General features: G+C 39.9%; 1 protein-coding gene across 1 annotated transcript in view; it reads left to right on the top strand.

The window, feature by feature from the left end:
• Positions 1-16794, top strand: part of LOC142099215 (calcium-activated chloride channel regulator 1-like) — a 57394-nt gene extending 40600 nt beyond the window's left edge. Inside the window, exons 9-14 of the mRNA XM_075182435.1 lie at positions 2265-2371; positions 4381-4602; positions 6752-7022; positions 12218-12382; positions 14232-14468; positions 15148-16794. Coding sequence (XP_075038536.1) covers positions 2265-2371; positions 4381-4602; positions 6752-7022; positions 12218-12382; positions 14232-14468; positions 15148-16619 — 2474 coding nt within the window. The 3' untranslated portion in view covers positions 16620-16794. The remainder of the gene's footprint in view (positions 1-2264; positions 2372-4380; positions 4603-6751; positions 7023-12217; positions 12383-14231; positions 14469-15147) is intronic.
• The last annotated feature ends 243 nt before the right edge of the window (positions 16795-17037 follow it).

Genomic DNA, 17037 nt, shown 5'->3' with positions numbered 1-17037 from the left:
TTTCTATAGTAAAATATATTTTTGATTATAAAAATCAAAAACTTTAGTTATTCACGTCTCTGCAAATTAACGTGCCGGTGTGGCTTCTAAAGAATAGTTTGGAGTATTGAGATTTAACTTGAGTGTCTGAGGTTTAGAGTAAGTGGACAGTGTTGCAGATAACTTAACATTACCCAATGAAGATTCTATGAAATCCTGAGGCACTGCACAGAAGATATTTGTGAAGATTGATATTCGGTAAAAGTAAAGTGCACACCATTAACTATTTAGTTCATTAGAGGGTTGGGTTAGTAACAGTTGAGTTGACCTGTGAACAAGTCACCTGTGTGTCCTGTTTTTTTATTTAAAAATTATAGAAGTCATAGATGTCTTGCCCATGCAATCACATTGTTCTTACAATCCAGCCTCAAACTTTGCTTCCAGTTCAATTCTGCAGTAGGATGATGCTACATTGACATCTTCACCCAGTAGGATTGGTAATTCCACCCATAACTCTATTTATATTGAGTGCAGCTCTAGTTAATCATGCTCACTGCACAGGCATATCAGGAATGGTGAAACAATACTGTTCTTCTAATAAGTAGAGATACATTTCTATGAATATATATACTGACCACAAGAAATGGGTCTGTATTGCTAACTAGCCAATACAAATGAGTCTGTCACGCAGCAGACTCTTAGGTCTTGTTATTTACCCCTCTGCTGTCTTTCTAAGCTGTCCCTGCAGTCTGAAAGCTCTGCTGGTCTCAGGCCTCCCTGCTGGGTGATGCCCAGTCTGTCTCCACTGCAGAGCTCTCTCCAAGATCAGTGCTTGGGCTAGGCCATCTTGGATCCAGTCATCTTATCCCTCTCAGCCAGTTAGAGTGCTGCTTCAGCTCAGCTAACCACGGCTTTGAAAAGCAGTCTCTACTCCACAGTGCATGTGAGCTGCCATCTTGGATCCAGTCATCCCTCTCAGCCAGTAAGAGTGCTGCTTCAGCTCAGCTGACTACAGCCTCCAATCCCATGATAGCAGTTACTATAAAAGGACTTCCTGGAGTCCTAAACTGTTGCCAGTGCATTGTTGATTCTTTAGATGCCAACCTGGAATAACTGCAGTCTGCAGTCTACTCTGTTATTTCTGCCCAGAGAGTACAGTCTGCATTCCAGTTCCACTCAAGTCCAGCAATCCAGTTTCACTCCTGTCCAGTTCCAGCAATCCGGTTCCAGTCCAATCCAGCATTCTGGTTATGGTCCGCTATAACAACCCAGTTCCAGTCGATCCAGCAATCCGGTTCCAGTCTGGTCCAGCATTCCGTTTCCAGTCCAATTCAGCAATTTGATTTCAGTCTGGTCTCCTTTGCTAAAACGGACCACTGCTATTCTTGACTGCTTGCCAATCTCCAGTGCCATTCTCTTGTCTCCTGAACTCACAGCAACCACCATCTGTACCAGTCCTTTCTCTTCCATGCAAAGGAGCCTAATCAAGCCACCCACCTTTTTGCACGTAGTCACCAATTCTGCTCCAGAGAAACAACCCGGTGTGGATACAGACAGATCCTCAGGCATGATAGTCTTAATTGTATACCAGATATGAGAAAGATCATGTTTTATATACTAGCCAACTTAAAGTAATGTATTTGTATACTAGCCACCAGGATTGCCTTTGTTATGTATAATAATCAGCAGAATGGGTTTTGCTTTGTATGTTAGTCTTCTTTTGTTGTCTTAACACAAGAACCAGCTCCGCTTTACATTCTAATTGACAGAATAGGGTCTTGTTTACTGCTCACTAGAATGGCTTTGCTTTGTATTCCAGTCATCAGAATGAGTTCTGTTGGCATATTGATATGCTTTATATTCTGATCATATGATTGGGCTCTTCTATGTATTTTGATCAGCAGAAAGGACTCTGTTATACAAACAGTCTACCAGATTAAAATTGAAGGTTTATATACGAAAATCCAAAAAATGAGAATGCTTGATTTGCAGAACAGGATTATTTAAATGAGCATTCAAGGGACAGTAAAAGACAACCACACAAGTTGGCAGACCCTATCTTCCCACATAATTTGCACTTACCTCCTGAAATAATTTGTGCTGTAGTAAATTATGATTAGCTAAAGTGCATTCTATCCCTGCCCATTTCAACCCAGGGTACACATGGATGGTCAGGAAATGTGATAACAAAAAAGTTTCAAACCATAGTCAAACGCACATTAAAAATACATACATTTTAATTATCTATTTGTTTATATAGAAATAACAAATATTTTTTCCTTCAGGGGGACAAAAACATTTTTCAAGTGATAACGCTGATGCTAATGACTTGATAGATGCCTTCAGTGTAATCTCAAATGGAAATGGTGATATTGCTAAACAGACTATTCAGGTAAGATATTGGCTATGTCTTTTCAATTAATATATTCTGTAGTAATTCGGCAATAGTTTCTGTAATAATTATGCCAGAGGGAAGAAATCTCTTGTTTATGTGAGGACTTTTTCCCATCAATATCTTTTGAATTTGTTGAAACAAAAATAATGTTCTGCATTTGGTATTATAACAACTATACTAATGTGCTTTGCGGTAAGACAAAGCCAGAACTTTTATGTCCCATTAAAAATTCCAGCTTAGGTTAATTATTTATTATACTTCATGCTCCAGTCTAGTTCCAATAGTATTATGATTTTAAACAAAAACAACAGAGAGTTAAAAATTAGGTTTTCTAGGTTGCAGTCTTTGAATGAAAAAGGGGTATGCTGGCTGGCAGAATACATGGATACGTGGAGGCCCAGGAATGGAGAATATATTAACAGCAAAGAGATAGAGATAGATGAGTGTTTGATTTGTAGAAGCAAAGCTTTCCTTGACAAGGAAAATGTCCTGGTACATGTGACTACAGTAGTTATTGATGGGTGCATTGGAGGTGTGAAGCAAGGAGTATGATGTGTAAACCAAAGTGATGTTTCAGAGAGAGCATTTGTAGATTCTTAATAATGGGAAAGAAAGTGAAAAGGAAAAAGAGCAGTGAGACCATTATAAAGGGAGATTAAGAGCAGATGAATTTGCTGATAGATTGCATAAACAGGAGGTCCTAGAGAAATGAAGCTGTGATTTATAAATCTGTGACATATATATAATTTATTTTCCTTATCTTGTATAAAAGCAATATTTGACTGCAAAATCATTTAGAAACTGTTATCACTTACACAATATTATTATTGCTAATACCTTTCCTCTGTTTCCCTGCTAGAAGGTATAAAACAGACTAACACACAACCTCCCAATGGTGCACCGTGTGGTCCAATATCAAATAATGCAAATTTAAATAAACAATATGATCAATGCATTATAGTGCTATATAAACTCAAATATTGGATTAGGCACCTCCCGCAGCTGTACTAGGGAGAAGTGATCTCTCTATCATCAACATCAGCTATATTTATAGCACCACTAATTCTACAGTGCTGTAAACTAGTTCTCTGTAGACTGTACAGAGAACTAACTCACATTAGTCCCAACCCCATTGGAGTTTAAATTCCCTAACCTATACACACTCAGACAGAGAGACTAGGGTCAATTTGATAGCAGCCAATTAACATACTAGTATGTTTTTGGAATGTGGGAGGAAATCAGAGCACCCAGAGGCAACACACGTAAACATGGAGAGAACTTACAAACTCCACACAGATAAGGCCATGGTGGGGAATCAAACTCATGACCTTGGTGCTGTGAGGCACAAGTGCTAACCACTAAGCCACCTTGCTGCCCTTACATACATTTTTCAAGTGATAGTGCTAATGACATTTGTCTGTAAGGATTTACTTGCTATATTCCCCCAAGGTCTGTTAAATTAGAATTACTTTACAGTCATCAAGTGTTTACATATATGGCTTTCTTACATTAGTGCTAAACTCAATATATTCCTTATTGACCTCAGGAGATAAAGGTCATTAAGTTGTTGTTTTATGGCCATCTTTGACTATTAAATAAGAATGTTAAACCAAATTAAAGTAACACTAAATTCTTTAACTACAAAATCACACCCTTCTACAAGTTCTGACCCACCCATCAGCATAATTTTATCATATATACATCTCTCTAAAGTAGATACTGTAGTTAAGACCACAGAGATTATAGGGTATAAATCATCCCTAAACATTTGGCATTGCAAGACAAGTCCAAGGTGAATCAGGGTTATATGTCAATGACGGATAATAAAATTTTATATGAAGAAACAGGTGTTTCAACAGATGACACACACTTTTCTCCAACAATATTGCTCGTATTTCTCATAAATGGTTTATCTAAAACACAAGTGCAAATAAACTTAATATGTATAAAAGTTGTAATCATTCTTTCAAGACGTTTCTTGACTTCTAACTCTTTTATTTTACCAGCTGGAAAGCAGGAGTTTAAATCTTGAGCCAGATCATTGTTTGAATGGCACCGTTTTTATTGACAGCACAGTTGGCAATTCCACCTTCTTCCTAATAATATGGCAAGTTTCTGTACCAAGTATCAATTTACAAGACCCAGAAGGAAACATATATCTTGAGAGCCGATTCACCAATAATTCATCTGCTAAATCATCAAGACTTCAAATCCCAGGAAAGGCAGAGGTAATACTGTATATACCAAAACATAGCAGCAAGACAATAACTATGCATAGTCAATTAATAATTTGCCATTTTAGAACAATTCAGCCATGCTAGACTCACTTATTTGACCACTGTGATCCATTTGTATCAAAATCCATTAAATCTGCTTCACAAATGTAAAAATCACACAAACTTTTACAGAAGCTAAAGCACCTAATCATTTCATTTGTTACTGGTCATGCAATGTAAGTTTTTTACAGAGGCAATAGTCTGAGGCATCACTAACATCGTAGGTGAGGGGAGGTACTGTTAAATACAAATGCTACTTGTTTGCAGTATCGATTGCAGAAGTTGCAACTAACTCAATAAGGTCTATGAGGTCAATATCTAGTCACCCACTTTTAAAAAAGGTTTGATTTTTTTAGTATTCACAATATATTTAATTTATAGAGAATTCTTCTGTCTAATAGGCATAGTAATAAATGATCTAGTATTGTACTATTCCACCAGTCCCCAGAGGTGGGTTTTCGGAGAACATTTGAAGGTAGTTAGACTACAGGAAAGTCTTATTGCATGAGAGAGAGAATTCCACAAAGTGGGTGCAGTCAAAAAAATGTCCTATAACTGGGAATGAGAGCAGGTAATGAGTGAGGATGAGAGACGCAGATCTTATGCAGAACAGAGGTGATGAGGTGGGAGATATTCTCAGACAAGTGAGGAAAAGTATGTTCGGCAGTTTTATTGATGGCCTTGTATCTATTATTAGTAGTAGTATTTTATATTGGATTCGGTGATAACAAGCAACCATTGTATGCCTGTTTGTATGTGTCTCCTTATGCCACATGTACATATATATATTGACTCCTTCAACTCAATAAATTATGCAAATGAACACAAAGGAATCCACAATCATTGTAAATCAGAAAGAGTGATGGCATACAGATATTCATTTTATTATGTTTAATCTCTTTATGCTATCACTTTTTCTGATTTAGAGTGATTGTGGATTCCTTTTTGTATGAATTTTTGAGGTGAAGGAGTTAATATGTACATGTGGCATATGGAGACAAATATATACAGGCATAGAATGATAAGTAGGGACAGTGAAATACAGGGTTATACATGGACAGAAATGTGTAAGAATTATGGTCCCCCTGACAATTTTTGATATTGGACCTACCTCTCCTTGAGAAATATGAAAATGTTATCACTTCATGTAATTAGTTAAGTTCAGAACAGTAATTAGATTGTATAGAATAATAATTATATTATGTTTTGAGGTGGGTAAAGTAAACAACCAGTGGGTTATAATATATAGGTCCCTTCATCAAAAGTTTCTTCATAATGTAATTTCTTGCAGTAACAGCAACGGGCCCTCTGAGATCACTTTACCTCTGAAATTTGCCCCTCTTCTTCCCTTTTGTGGGTGGTCCTGTGTACAAGAATGGAGCATGTAGTATAGGCTCCCTGTTCTCTGTAAGCAACCAAAAATTGCTATTAGAAGGAGTAGCAGTGAGTACAGTATTTGACTATTCTATAGCCTACCACATTACTGTCTCCTTATCTCCACTTAATAGCAAGGTGTAACGCTGCTGAAAAATACATGGATGTTGAAGCTGCTGTTTGTCATAATATATAAGAGTAATCCAAGCACAACAATTCCCTGCCACAAAAAGTACCTAAAATCACAGCCTGGGCCATTAGCTGTTGTAATAATGCTCTATTATATCTTGTTTTGCCTCGGACAGTACCATTTTTCCCCCTGAATCTTTATTTCACAATGTAATTTTCCCATAATTCCTCTCAATGCACCCAAATAGGACATGTGCTTAACTTTATCTAGAATCCTTATCTAGTACTGAGGTGAATTTTATTTGTCTTTGACATACTTTAGTTTACATGGGTGTAGAGATTTTTAATTTACAAATAATAGGAGCCTTATATTGGGACCAGTATCTAGCGGCCCCCAGGAAAGAGGATATGGGTGACACTAGGGGCATTTGCCTCCACCATGTTACCTTACTGTTTTCACCTATTTTTCTAGCTTCCAACAAACCGCTGCCTTAGTATGATCTAATAGACACAATTTACATCATTGCTGTTTTACACAATATAAATGCTCTCTTTTTAAAATCTGATCAAATGTAATCATGACTGTTTCTCTTTCTAGAGTGGAGCCTGGAATTACAGCCTTTGTAATAGCCTTAATAAAAATCAAGTAGTTGGTATAATAGTAACATCCAAGGCTGTGAATGCCAGTGTGCCTCCAGTCATTGTAAATGTCCATATGAACCAGGAGACGAATAATTATCCCAACCCAATGATTGTTTATGCATCAGTGCAACAAGGTCTACTGCCTGTAACAGAAGTCAAAGTGACAGCATTTATTGAATCAGAAAGTGGAAATTCTGTCATTCTAGAACTTCTGGACAATGGAGCAGGTAATTTTTTTTCAGGAAATATTTATATCGCTGTGAAAAACATGTTTTTTAATTGAGTCCATTGACCATAAAAAGTCACAATCCTTCAGGTCACAAAATACAGTCATAAAAGCTGTCTGAGTATACCTTGTAATACATGATTTTTTATAGTGTAGCTAATATAATTTGTTACTTTTAAAACATATAACATTGCTGTATCCATTTTCAATCATCTAGTCATTTTAAAAAAATATAAGAAAGAATTAAAAATGTATTCAAAACAGATCGATGTAAGTAAAGTATTTGGCGAAAAAAAACAAAATATTTGCATGATCTAAACCAGTGGATCCAAAACTTTCTCAGTTCAAGGGTTTCCATAAGTTTTTCAAGGCACCCCTAAGCCAAAATAATTACCAAGTAGTCGCCCGCCTTGCTTACCACCGGTCCTGGCCGAGGCACCCCTGTGAGATTGCCGTGTCACACCTGGGAACCGTGACACATAGTTTGGAAACCACTGACCTAAATAAGAATTTTAATAATAAGAATAAGAAGAAGAAGAATAGCCTACATGACCTACTCCGGTGAATGGTTCGCAACAATTCTCAAATTAAAAAAACTTTGTTGACATAGAGGAAAATACATATTAACTTTAACTATAGGGTAACCACAATAATACTGTATGACTGTATAGGAAATGTGATAATAGTGTGCTTAGCAATTGTAATGTGAGGTTCTATTTAATTAGGGGGCTTTTAATATACATTAGTGTATATTGTAAGGATATTATAGTAAAATACACTGAGTATTTCTATGGCTATTTAAGATGACATGCTGGTAAACAGAGCCGGGAAGGTGACCGTAAGTACCCTTTAAACATGCAGGGAATGCAATTTGCTATATAGCATGATTAGTTTCTCTAATAATAAAAAATACCTCAGTGAATAAGTCTCTATATACATGTAGTAGCTAATAAATAATAATATAATACTCAAGTAGCATGAATGTATATAAAAAATCTTGTAAACAATATTCTTATATTTTGTGTTTAATGATATCCTCTCTTATGTTTGGAGAGTAGTCATTCTGAAACTTGGAATGCTTGTGTTTGTGCAAACATACAATTGTATGTCTATATTTTGAATCACAAGCATCTTAATATATGTGCAACATTAAGTCTAAGGTATTAGAACTGAGGGATGGATTAAGCCCGAGGGAGATTAAAAGATGAGATTTGTTTACATAACTATTTGGCTTCAATAAGGGTTAACTATGCAAGGACTACAGGAGTGAGGGTGATGCCTATGCACAGGTCATAGTGGGGGCAGGATCAAGTGGAAAGACTATTTAAGGACAATGAGGAGTCAATTAATTATCTTGGTATCCAGACAAGCAGCCACCCCACCCATTCCTGACTGCTGGATCCAGTGTCATCTTTGGCCGGGTTGTGGTTCTATCTGAGGCTGTGTGCTTGGAGGTACATGGGTTCTAGTACCTGATACAGGTGTGCTAGTCTAGCCCCAGAGATATGATGGGCCACTTGGTGCGCAGGCTGAGGTGTTGTATGAATGTGCTGGTCTAGTCCCGGAGGTAATGATGGGCTACATGGTGCGTGGATCGAGGTATGGTACAGGTGTGCTGGTCTAGCCCCTGAAGGTAATGATGGGGCACCTTATGCGCAGGCCAGATATGTTAAGGGTGTGCTGGTCTAGCCCCGGAGGTAATGGGCCACTTGGTGCACAGGCCGTGGTATGGTAAGGGTTTTCTGGTTTAGCCTTGGAGGTAATGCTGGGCCATATGGTGTGCAGGACAGGTGTTATACGGGTGTGCTAGTCTAGCCCTGGAGGTAATTGGCCACTTGGTGCGCAGGTTGAGTTATGTATGGGTGTGTTGTTTTAGCCCCGGAGGTATGTGGAACCACCGGGTCATGGGATCGATGCCGGAACTGGAGTCCCGAGGCTGGAGCAACTTTTGGAGTGGCAGGAGAACACTGTACAGGCGCTAAGTGAGTTTGAGAAAGCGCACATTGATGGTAATGAGGTGTTTAGAACCCGTTAATTTCAAAGAGTCGGCTTAGATTCGGTGCAAGTTCAGCTCCTTTGGGCTGGCTTGCGGAGAATTACGATTAGCCCAGAAGAGTTCAGGTTCCAGATTGCATGGGGATTATTGTCCAAGTTTAAGGATAAACTATAATGGTGCGCTTAAGTGAAATGGCAGTTAATACAGATATTCCGAGGATGGGTGACTCGTGATGAGACATCCTGATTAGAATTGATAAGTAGGCAAGACTGAGTATGATGTTCTCCCACCACCATATCAGTGCAAAGGTAATTTAATATACAGAGTTAATTGTCAACAAGTTGGTGTGGTGTTTCTTATTACATAGCTTAAGTGTTAAGGTTAAGTTAAAGGTTTATGGTTATGTTATCAACCGCTAAGCATTTTAGAGATTTGTCTGGACAAAATAAGCAGTAACTATCATCAACTCGAAAGCAGAATGTCAGATTAGTAAGAAACGTATTTTAAGTCCAATCTAATTCCAGAGGAAGGAGCTGCTGAGATGAAGCAGCATCCTGACAAGATGCTGCATAGGAAGCAAGGCAGATCCTGTGAGTACTCCCTCCTTTTAGGGCAGATTCTACATGCTCGTATTACCAAAAGTGGTTGAAAGTGTCTGGGTCATAGTACACTATGGGGGGTCTGGCATGCAAGTCCTCATCCAAGGGTGGAATGGCTATGGAGATCATGCCAGAGAAAAGTTGAGATACCACAGACCCTGTTCTCTTCTTTCGCCGCTTCTTCTTGCGAGAATTACTTGGAACAGCAACCTCTACTAATAGGGTGGTGCACAGTGGTATTTCTTGGCCTGATGAAATAGGTGGTATTGCCCAATGTACAGAGGCCCTTGAAGATGGCATAGCGAGAGATGTTGTAAACTTGTTGATTACTTTATTACAGTAAAGGATTGCAAGTCCGATAGGATGGGATGATCCGTCTCAATAAATGGGTTTACCCATTCCCAAGTTTCTCCTCTAAAATGTGATATTAGAAAGGTGATGGCTCGGACTTGGCACCCTTGGCAAGAGATGGCTCGGACTTGGCACCTCGGCAAGAGACGTCTCGGAATTGGCACACTTGGCAGCAGGGCGGACTGGGCAGACGACTTGGCAGGAGGCCCTGAATGCGTGGACGACTTGGCAGAAGGCCCGGACTGGCCGGACGACTTGGCAGGAGGCTCGGACTGGGCGGCACAGTGAGAAGCCTCAGAGTGGACAGCACAGTGAGAAGCCTCAGAGCGGACAGCATTAATTGTCAACACAGGCTGAACCGCAGCAAGTGGCAACTCGGGCTAAACCGAATTAGGCGACAACTCAGGCTGAACCGAATTAGGCGACAACTCAGGCTGAACCGAATTAGGCGGCAGCTTGCTCTGAACTGATAGCAATGTTTCTGGAGCAGACTGGAGGGACAGGGCCCTCTCTGGAGCAGGCTGTAGAGGAAACGCTCTCGGAAGCAGGCTGGTAAGGCAGTGCCTTCTTGGAAGCAGGCAGTAGGGGCAGTGCCCTCTCTGAAGCAGGCTGTATGGACAGTGTCCTCTCTGAAGCAGGCTGTAGAGGCAGCACCCTTTCTGAGGCAGGCTGTAGCTCAAGAACAAAGACAGTGGCTGGCGATTTGGAACTGGAGGCAGCAGCTGGCGGCTCAGAACTGGAGGCAGCAGCTGTCAGCTCGGAACTGGAGGTAGAGGATGGCGCCTTGCAACTGGAGGCAGAGGATGGCGCCTCTGAACTGAAGGCAGAGGATGGCTCCTCAGAAATGGAGGCAGAGGATGGCCCCTCGGAACTGGAGGCAGAGGATGCCAACTCGGAGCTGGTGGCAGAGGTTGGCACTTCGGAGCTGGAGGCAGAGGATGACACCTCAGAGCTGGAGGCAGAGGATAGCAACTCAGGACAGGCGACAGGAGGTGGCACCTCAGGACAGGTGACAGGAGCTGGCACCCCAGGACAGGCGGCAGAGACTGACACCTCAGGACAGGTGGCAGGGACTGGAATTTCGAGACAGGCAGCTGGAACTAGTACCTTAGGACTGGCAGCTGAAACTGGCACCTCGAGACAAGTGGCTGAAACTGGCACCTTGAGACATGCGGCTGGAACTGGCACCTCTGGATTGACGGATGGAACTGGCACATCTGGACTAGCGGCCAGTACTGGAACCTCTGGACTGGCCGTCGAAACTGGCACCTCAGGACAGGTGGCTGGAACTAGTGCCTCAGGACAGTCAGCTGGAACTGGCGCCACAGGACAGGCGGCTGGAAATGGCGGACTGGGCCTCATCCCAGGGAGCAGAACAGGCTGTAATGTGGGAACCCGAAGTGAAGTGAAACCAAATCCAGAATCAGGAGGGGAATAAACAGAAAACAGTTCTGTAGGTTGTCGTGGTCTGCGGAGAGGACAGTCTTACAACAATGACCAGCCAAGGTAAGAGACAGAGGCAGGTATAAATAGGGAACAACCAAGTACAGGAGATAATTGGTGCAGCAAGGTTAACTCAGAGAAGCAAAGCACAATAGCAGCACCTCTGGTGGATCAGAGGTACTGCCGATAATACATTTAGAGGAACACAATAATAAAATCCAATCTAATCCCAGAGGCAGGAGCTGCTGAGATGAAGCAGCGTTCTGGCACGATGCTACATAGGAAGCAAGACAGATCCTGACAACCTCTATGTATTAATAAGAAAAAATCCTTGTTCCCCCTAATTCACTCAAGAGATAGCATATAAAATAACATCCTAAGCTAATTATAGCTCTTGACTTCACTTTTTCTGATTGGAACTTCAGACTGCACTATGATCTCTCCTGGGTTGACTTACTCAATGGCAACTTTCAGCAGACCTCACTGCATGAGAATGTACCTTAGTCTGTAGTTTGACGTGAAGTCGCGTTGACCTATAAGGACAGAAAGCCAGCTATTATGTGCTCTCATCTTTGTGAAAAGAAGCACAAATGAAGGACATTTTTTAATACATTGTGGGGAAGTGCAAGGGGAGTATAGAACCTAATGAAAGGCTCTCCTGTATAGCTGCAAAGTTTGCTATAGTATTTTAAATGGAATAACAGTCAAGTATATAATTTATTTTAAAACAGAGTCACATATTGGATTTTTATTCATTAATGTAAAATATTTATTGATTATACATATATTTCTTTACTTTATTTTTAGGCGGCGATATAGCCAGGAATGATGGGGTCTACTCAAAATACTTCACCTCTTTCACAGAAAATGGAAGATATAGCTTAAAAGTGCGTGTTGAAGGTGGAGAGACAGAAAGCAGACTGGTAGCGCCTAAAAATCGTGCTCATTACATTCCTGGATATGTAGAAAATGGTATGTAACAGTACATATAATAATAATAATATACAGTATATAGCAGTAATATACAACATAATTCCCATATTATACAGATAGTATGTTAAAAAAGAGAATGATGTTACTTTTATCTTAATACATGATACAATGAATCCCTAACTGAAAATTATAAGGATATTTGCAGTAATCCAGGAATGCCATATTATAAAGGTAGAAAGTTATAGCCTCTGCTTTTATATAAGGCAGGAAAAACTGAGACATCATCAAATATTTTTACAGTAGGTGGTGCTCTATTACTAATGAAAACTGACATGACAACTTTAGAACTCACAGGGTATGTGCAATGACATTAGAACTTACATATTATATATATATATATATATATATATATATGTCTATCGATCAGTCACAACATTAAAACAACTGACAGTTGAAGTGAAGAACATTGATTTTCTTATTACATTGGCACCTGTCAGGGGATGGGATACATTAGGCAGCAAGTGAACAATTAGTACTTGAAGTGGATGTGTTGGAAGCACGAAAACTGGGCAAGCTTAAATATATGAGCAACTTTGACAAGGGCCAAATTGTGATGGCTAGACAACTGGGTCAGATTTTTTCTCCAAAATGACAGGTCTTGTGGGGTGCTCCCAGTATGCAGGGTTATTAACTACCAAAAGTGGTCCAAGGAAGGACAACTGGTGAACCGGCGACAGGGTCAGGGCGCCCAAAGGCTCATTGATGTGTGCGGGAAGAGAAGGCTAGCCCGTATAGTCCAATCCCACAGAAGAGCTACTGTAGCACAAATTGCTGAAAAAGTTAAAGCTAACTATGATAAAAAGGTATCAGGAAACATGGTGCATTGCAGCTTGCTGCTTATGGGGCTGCAAAGCCGCAGACAAGTCAGACTGCCCATACTGATCCCTGTCCACCACCAAAAGTCCATATATCTATTCTTTGGATCATCCCTTGTACCTTGCCGTCCATTTGATTCTGACCCGGATTGATTGACTGCGCTTTGTCCACTCTGTAGCTGTCCTGGAGAACCGCGACCTGCGCACCCTCTTGCAGTGAAGCCCAAACTCCCTTGCAGGGGTCTCTGGTGAATACGGGGTGCAGCTAAGAAGCCTGGTGGTGGCAGCAGCAAAAGCCCCTCCTACTGCAGTTAGAGGGCGCGTTTTGGAGAAAGAAAAGGGGACAGTGGCAAGGCTTGCATATATCTACTATATAAATGCCTAGTGGCGTGTGTGGCAAAAAAAACCCAAGCTGCAGCGCCACCTGCTGGGCAGAGTTATACACTGACCTATATATTTCTTGAAGGAGAAGTGACAGTTGGGAGTGGTTGGTGGTTGCCGTGACAGTGGGGAGTTTTTAACACCTTAAGTAGCTTGATGAAGGATGTGGCGATGAAGATGAAGGATGAGGTGATGGAGAAAAATGATGAGGTGGTGACATGTGGACAAAACCACGTTAAAAAAGGGTGCTTGCGTCGGGAAGTAACGCTCTTCCCCTGAGGAGGCCTGGGCTAGGCCCAAATGCATGACAAGAACCTTTTTAACACCTTAAGTAGCTTGATTTGACTAGAATGCACGGGTTAACTTGTGTATATATATATATATATATATATATATATATATATATATGTGTGTGTGTGTGCACTGTAGGTATGAGGAAAAGTGCACATAAATGTCATTAAGCGGATATGCATTTATACTGCACTTAGTATAGAATCTCATGTCTCATGCATTATATTTCTATGAAAGGATTAAAAAGGATTAGATTTAGAATAATATATGTAACAAAAGTAACCTCTAGATATATTATAGACATATTACTGGTATAAATTGTCTCTTTATACGTATTTTAGGTATGATGTCTATAAACCCACCAAGACCTGTAGTTAATGATGAGGATCTTCACATTATTGTGGATAGAATTAGTAGAACAATTTCAGGAGGCTTTTTCACAGTAAATAATGTCCCAACAAGTACAGAACATATCACCTACAGCCCTGGGAAAATTACTGATTTGGAGGCAAAGGCACAAGGGAACTCAATAGCTTTGTCGTGGACGGCAACTGGTGATGACCTGGACCAAGGAAGAGGTAAGCTTCTTCCTATGTATTTACAAATTCCCATTTATTCTGAACTATTTATACCTTAAAAACCTGATATCAATGGTCGTGTTCCGAGGTTTAAGAATATATACATAACCCAAAGCAAATAGTTAGAGTAAAAAGAATGATAGACCTCAGCCATCTTTATTAATATGTATGCTCCACAGGAATTTCTCTGCTAAAATGCACTAAAACATTTATGAAAACTAGGTGCACAGATAACTGGCTGCTGTGTAGTATTTTGCACAGATACCATTTTTCTAGTTTAGCTTAAATGTTAAAATCAAATGTCTGCAAATGACTGGATTACACATGATTATCTTAATACAAAATTTACAGTATGAGACCGTTGAGTGTTAGAGCCAGCTAATCTGTGTCTCTTGATCTGTTGTGGTAAAATTAAGCATACTTCCATGACAGTTGGAGACTCACAGGTGGCCAGTCTCTGCATTAGAGAAAGAGGGGCTGGTTTTGAAGTAACAATTGTTTTTAAATGGTGCAGTACTGAAAACCTTTTAAACTTTATTTGATAATGTAGACTTACTGTAAGATCAAACATAATTTCTAACAGTAAGTTGTATTCATATTTTTATGTTTGGCTATTATTGCATTCACATGCTCTTAGTCCATAAATGATTGACTGTGTGTCTCCATGTTGACCTTTCAGTTTCACGATATGATCTGCGAATAAACATCAGTCCAAGAGATCTCAGAGACAACTTCAGAAACTCAACTCAAGTAGATATCTCCAACTTCAAACCTCAACTAGCTGGATCCAGGGAAACATTTACTTTTGTACCAGGAGATGTAGTTCCAAAAAATGAAATGGTTCTTTATTTTGCTCTGACTGCCATTGATAAAGACAATCAGGAATCACATATTTCTAATATAGTACAGGCTGTTCTTTTTACTTCTACAGTTCCAGAAACTACTAGTGTCTTGTCTCATACACTGACTGACAGCACTATGCTAGTGACTGACAGTACTTTCACATCACTTGGAAAAACCCTCCCTACATCTTTCAGCACAATCCCAGTAACTTCCTTCCCTCAGCCAGCTACTGAGCACACCACCTCACTTTTTACTTCTACAGTTCCAGAATCTACTAGTGTCTTGTCTCATACACCAACTGACAGCACTATGTTAGTGACTGACAGTACTTTCACATCACTTGGAAAAACCCTCCCTACATCTTTCAGCACAATCCCAGTAACTTCCTTCCCTCAGCCAGCTACTGAGCACACCACCTCACTTTTTACTTCTACAGTTCCAGAATCTACTAGTGTCTTGTCTCATACACCGACTGACAGCACTATGCTAGTGACTGACAGTACTTTCACATCACTTGGAAAAACCCTCCCTACATCTTTCAGCACAATCCCAGTAACTTCCTTCCCTCAGCCAGCTACTGAGCACACCACCTCACTTGTTACTTCTAAAGTTCCAGAATCTACTAGTGTCTTGTCTCATACACCAACTGACAGCACTATGTTAGTGACTGACAGTACTTTCACATCACTTGGAAAAACCCTCCCTACATCTTTCAGCACAATCCCAGTAACTTCCTTCCCTCAGCCAGTTACTGAGTACACCACCTCACTTTTTACTTCTACAGTTCCAGAATCTACTAGTGTCTTGTCTCATCCACCAACTGACAGCACTATGTTAGTGACTGACAGTACTTTCACATCACTTGGAAAAACCCTTCCTACATCTTTCAGCACAATCCCACTAACTTCCTTCCCTCAGCCAGTTACTGAGTACACCACCTCACTGACTGATAACCCTACAATACTGACAAACATCAATACACTTCTGATTAGCAGTACTATCCAACAAACAGCTGAAAGTACACCATTAACTAGCAGCATAACTACCAAAAGTACTCCAGTAATTAATAACACAATTACCCAGACTAAGCCAGTAATTAGCAGCACAAATACCCAAACAAACCCATTAACTAGCAGCAAAGCTATCCCATCAACTAAAACAACTGCTAGTTCTCCATCCGGGAATATAAATGTAACAGTTTTAATAGTGGTAGTATGTGTTGTAGCAGTTGTAATCTGTATAATTATAAGTGTTACTGTCTACTGTGTACAAAAGAGCAAAAGGGGATCTTTTAGAACATTAGCATAAAACTCACTCTTAATTAGGATCATTCACTAAATTCAAAGGGACAAAAATGTGAAAAGAATTCTGTTGATATAATAATAATAATGATAATAATAATAATGATAATAATAATATTTCATATAATGCAAAATAACTAATGTAACTGTTGTAATATACTCCAGATTATTCTTATCTATTGATCCTGGTTTTAGTGATAGTATGATTTTATTCAAGAAATTACATTTTATGATCTAGAAATAAAGGTATATATTTCTACTACTGCTGTGATCGAGTGCTTTTGTTTCATCCTGGCATATGTAAACACACGCAACACAGATTCTGCAACTTCTTCCATGTTTACACTTCACTTACTAGCTGGCACTTGATATGACCTAGAAACAATGGAGTATATTTTCACATAGTTGTTTGTGGGGCATTATGG

This window comes from Mixophyes fleayi, chromosome 8 (genome assembly GCF_038048845.1).
Source record: "Mixophyes fleayi isolate aMixFle1 chromosome 8, aMixFle1.hap1, whole genome shotgun sequence".
Lineage (NCBI taxonomy): Eukaryota > Metazoa > Chordata > Amphibia > Anura > Limnodynastidae > Mixophyes > Mixophyes fleayi.
Note: the sequence above shows the minus strand (reverse complement) of the source record. Positions and strands in the feature narration are given on the sequence as shown.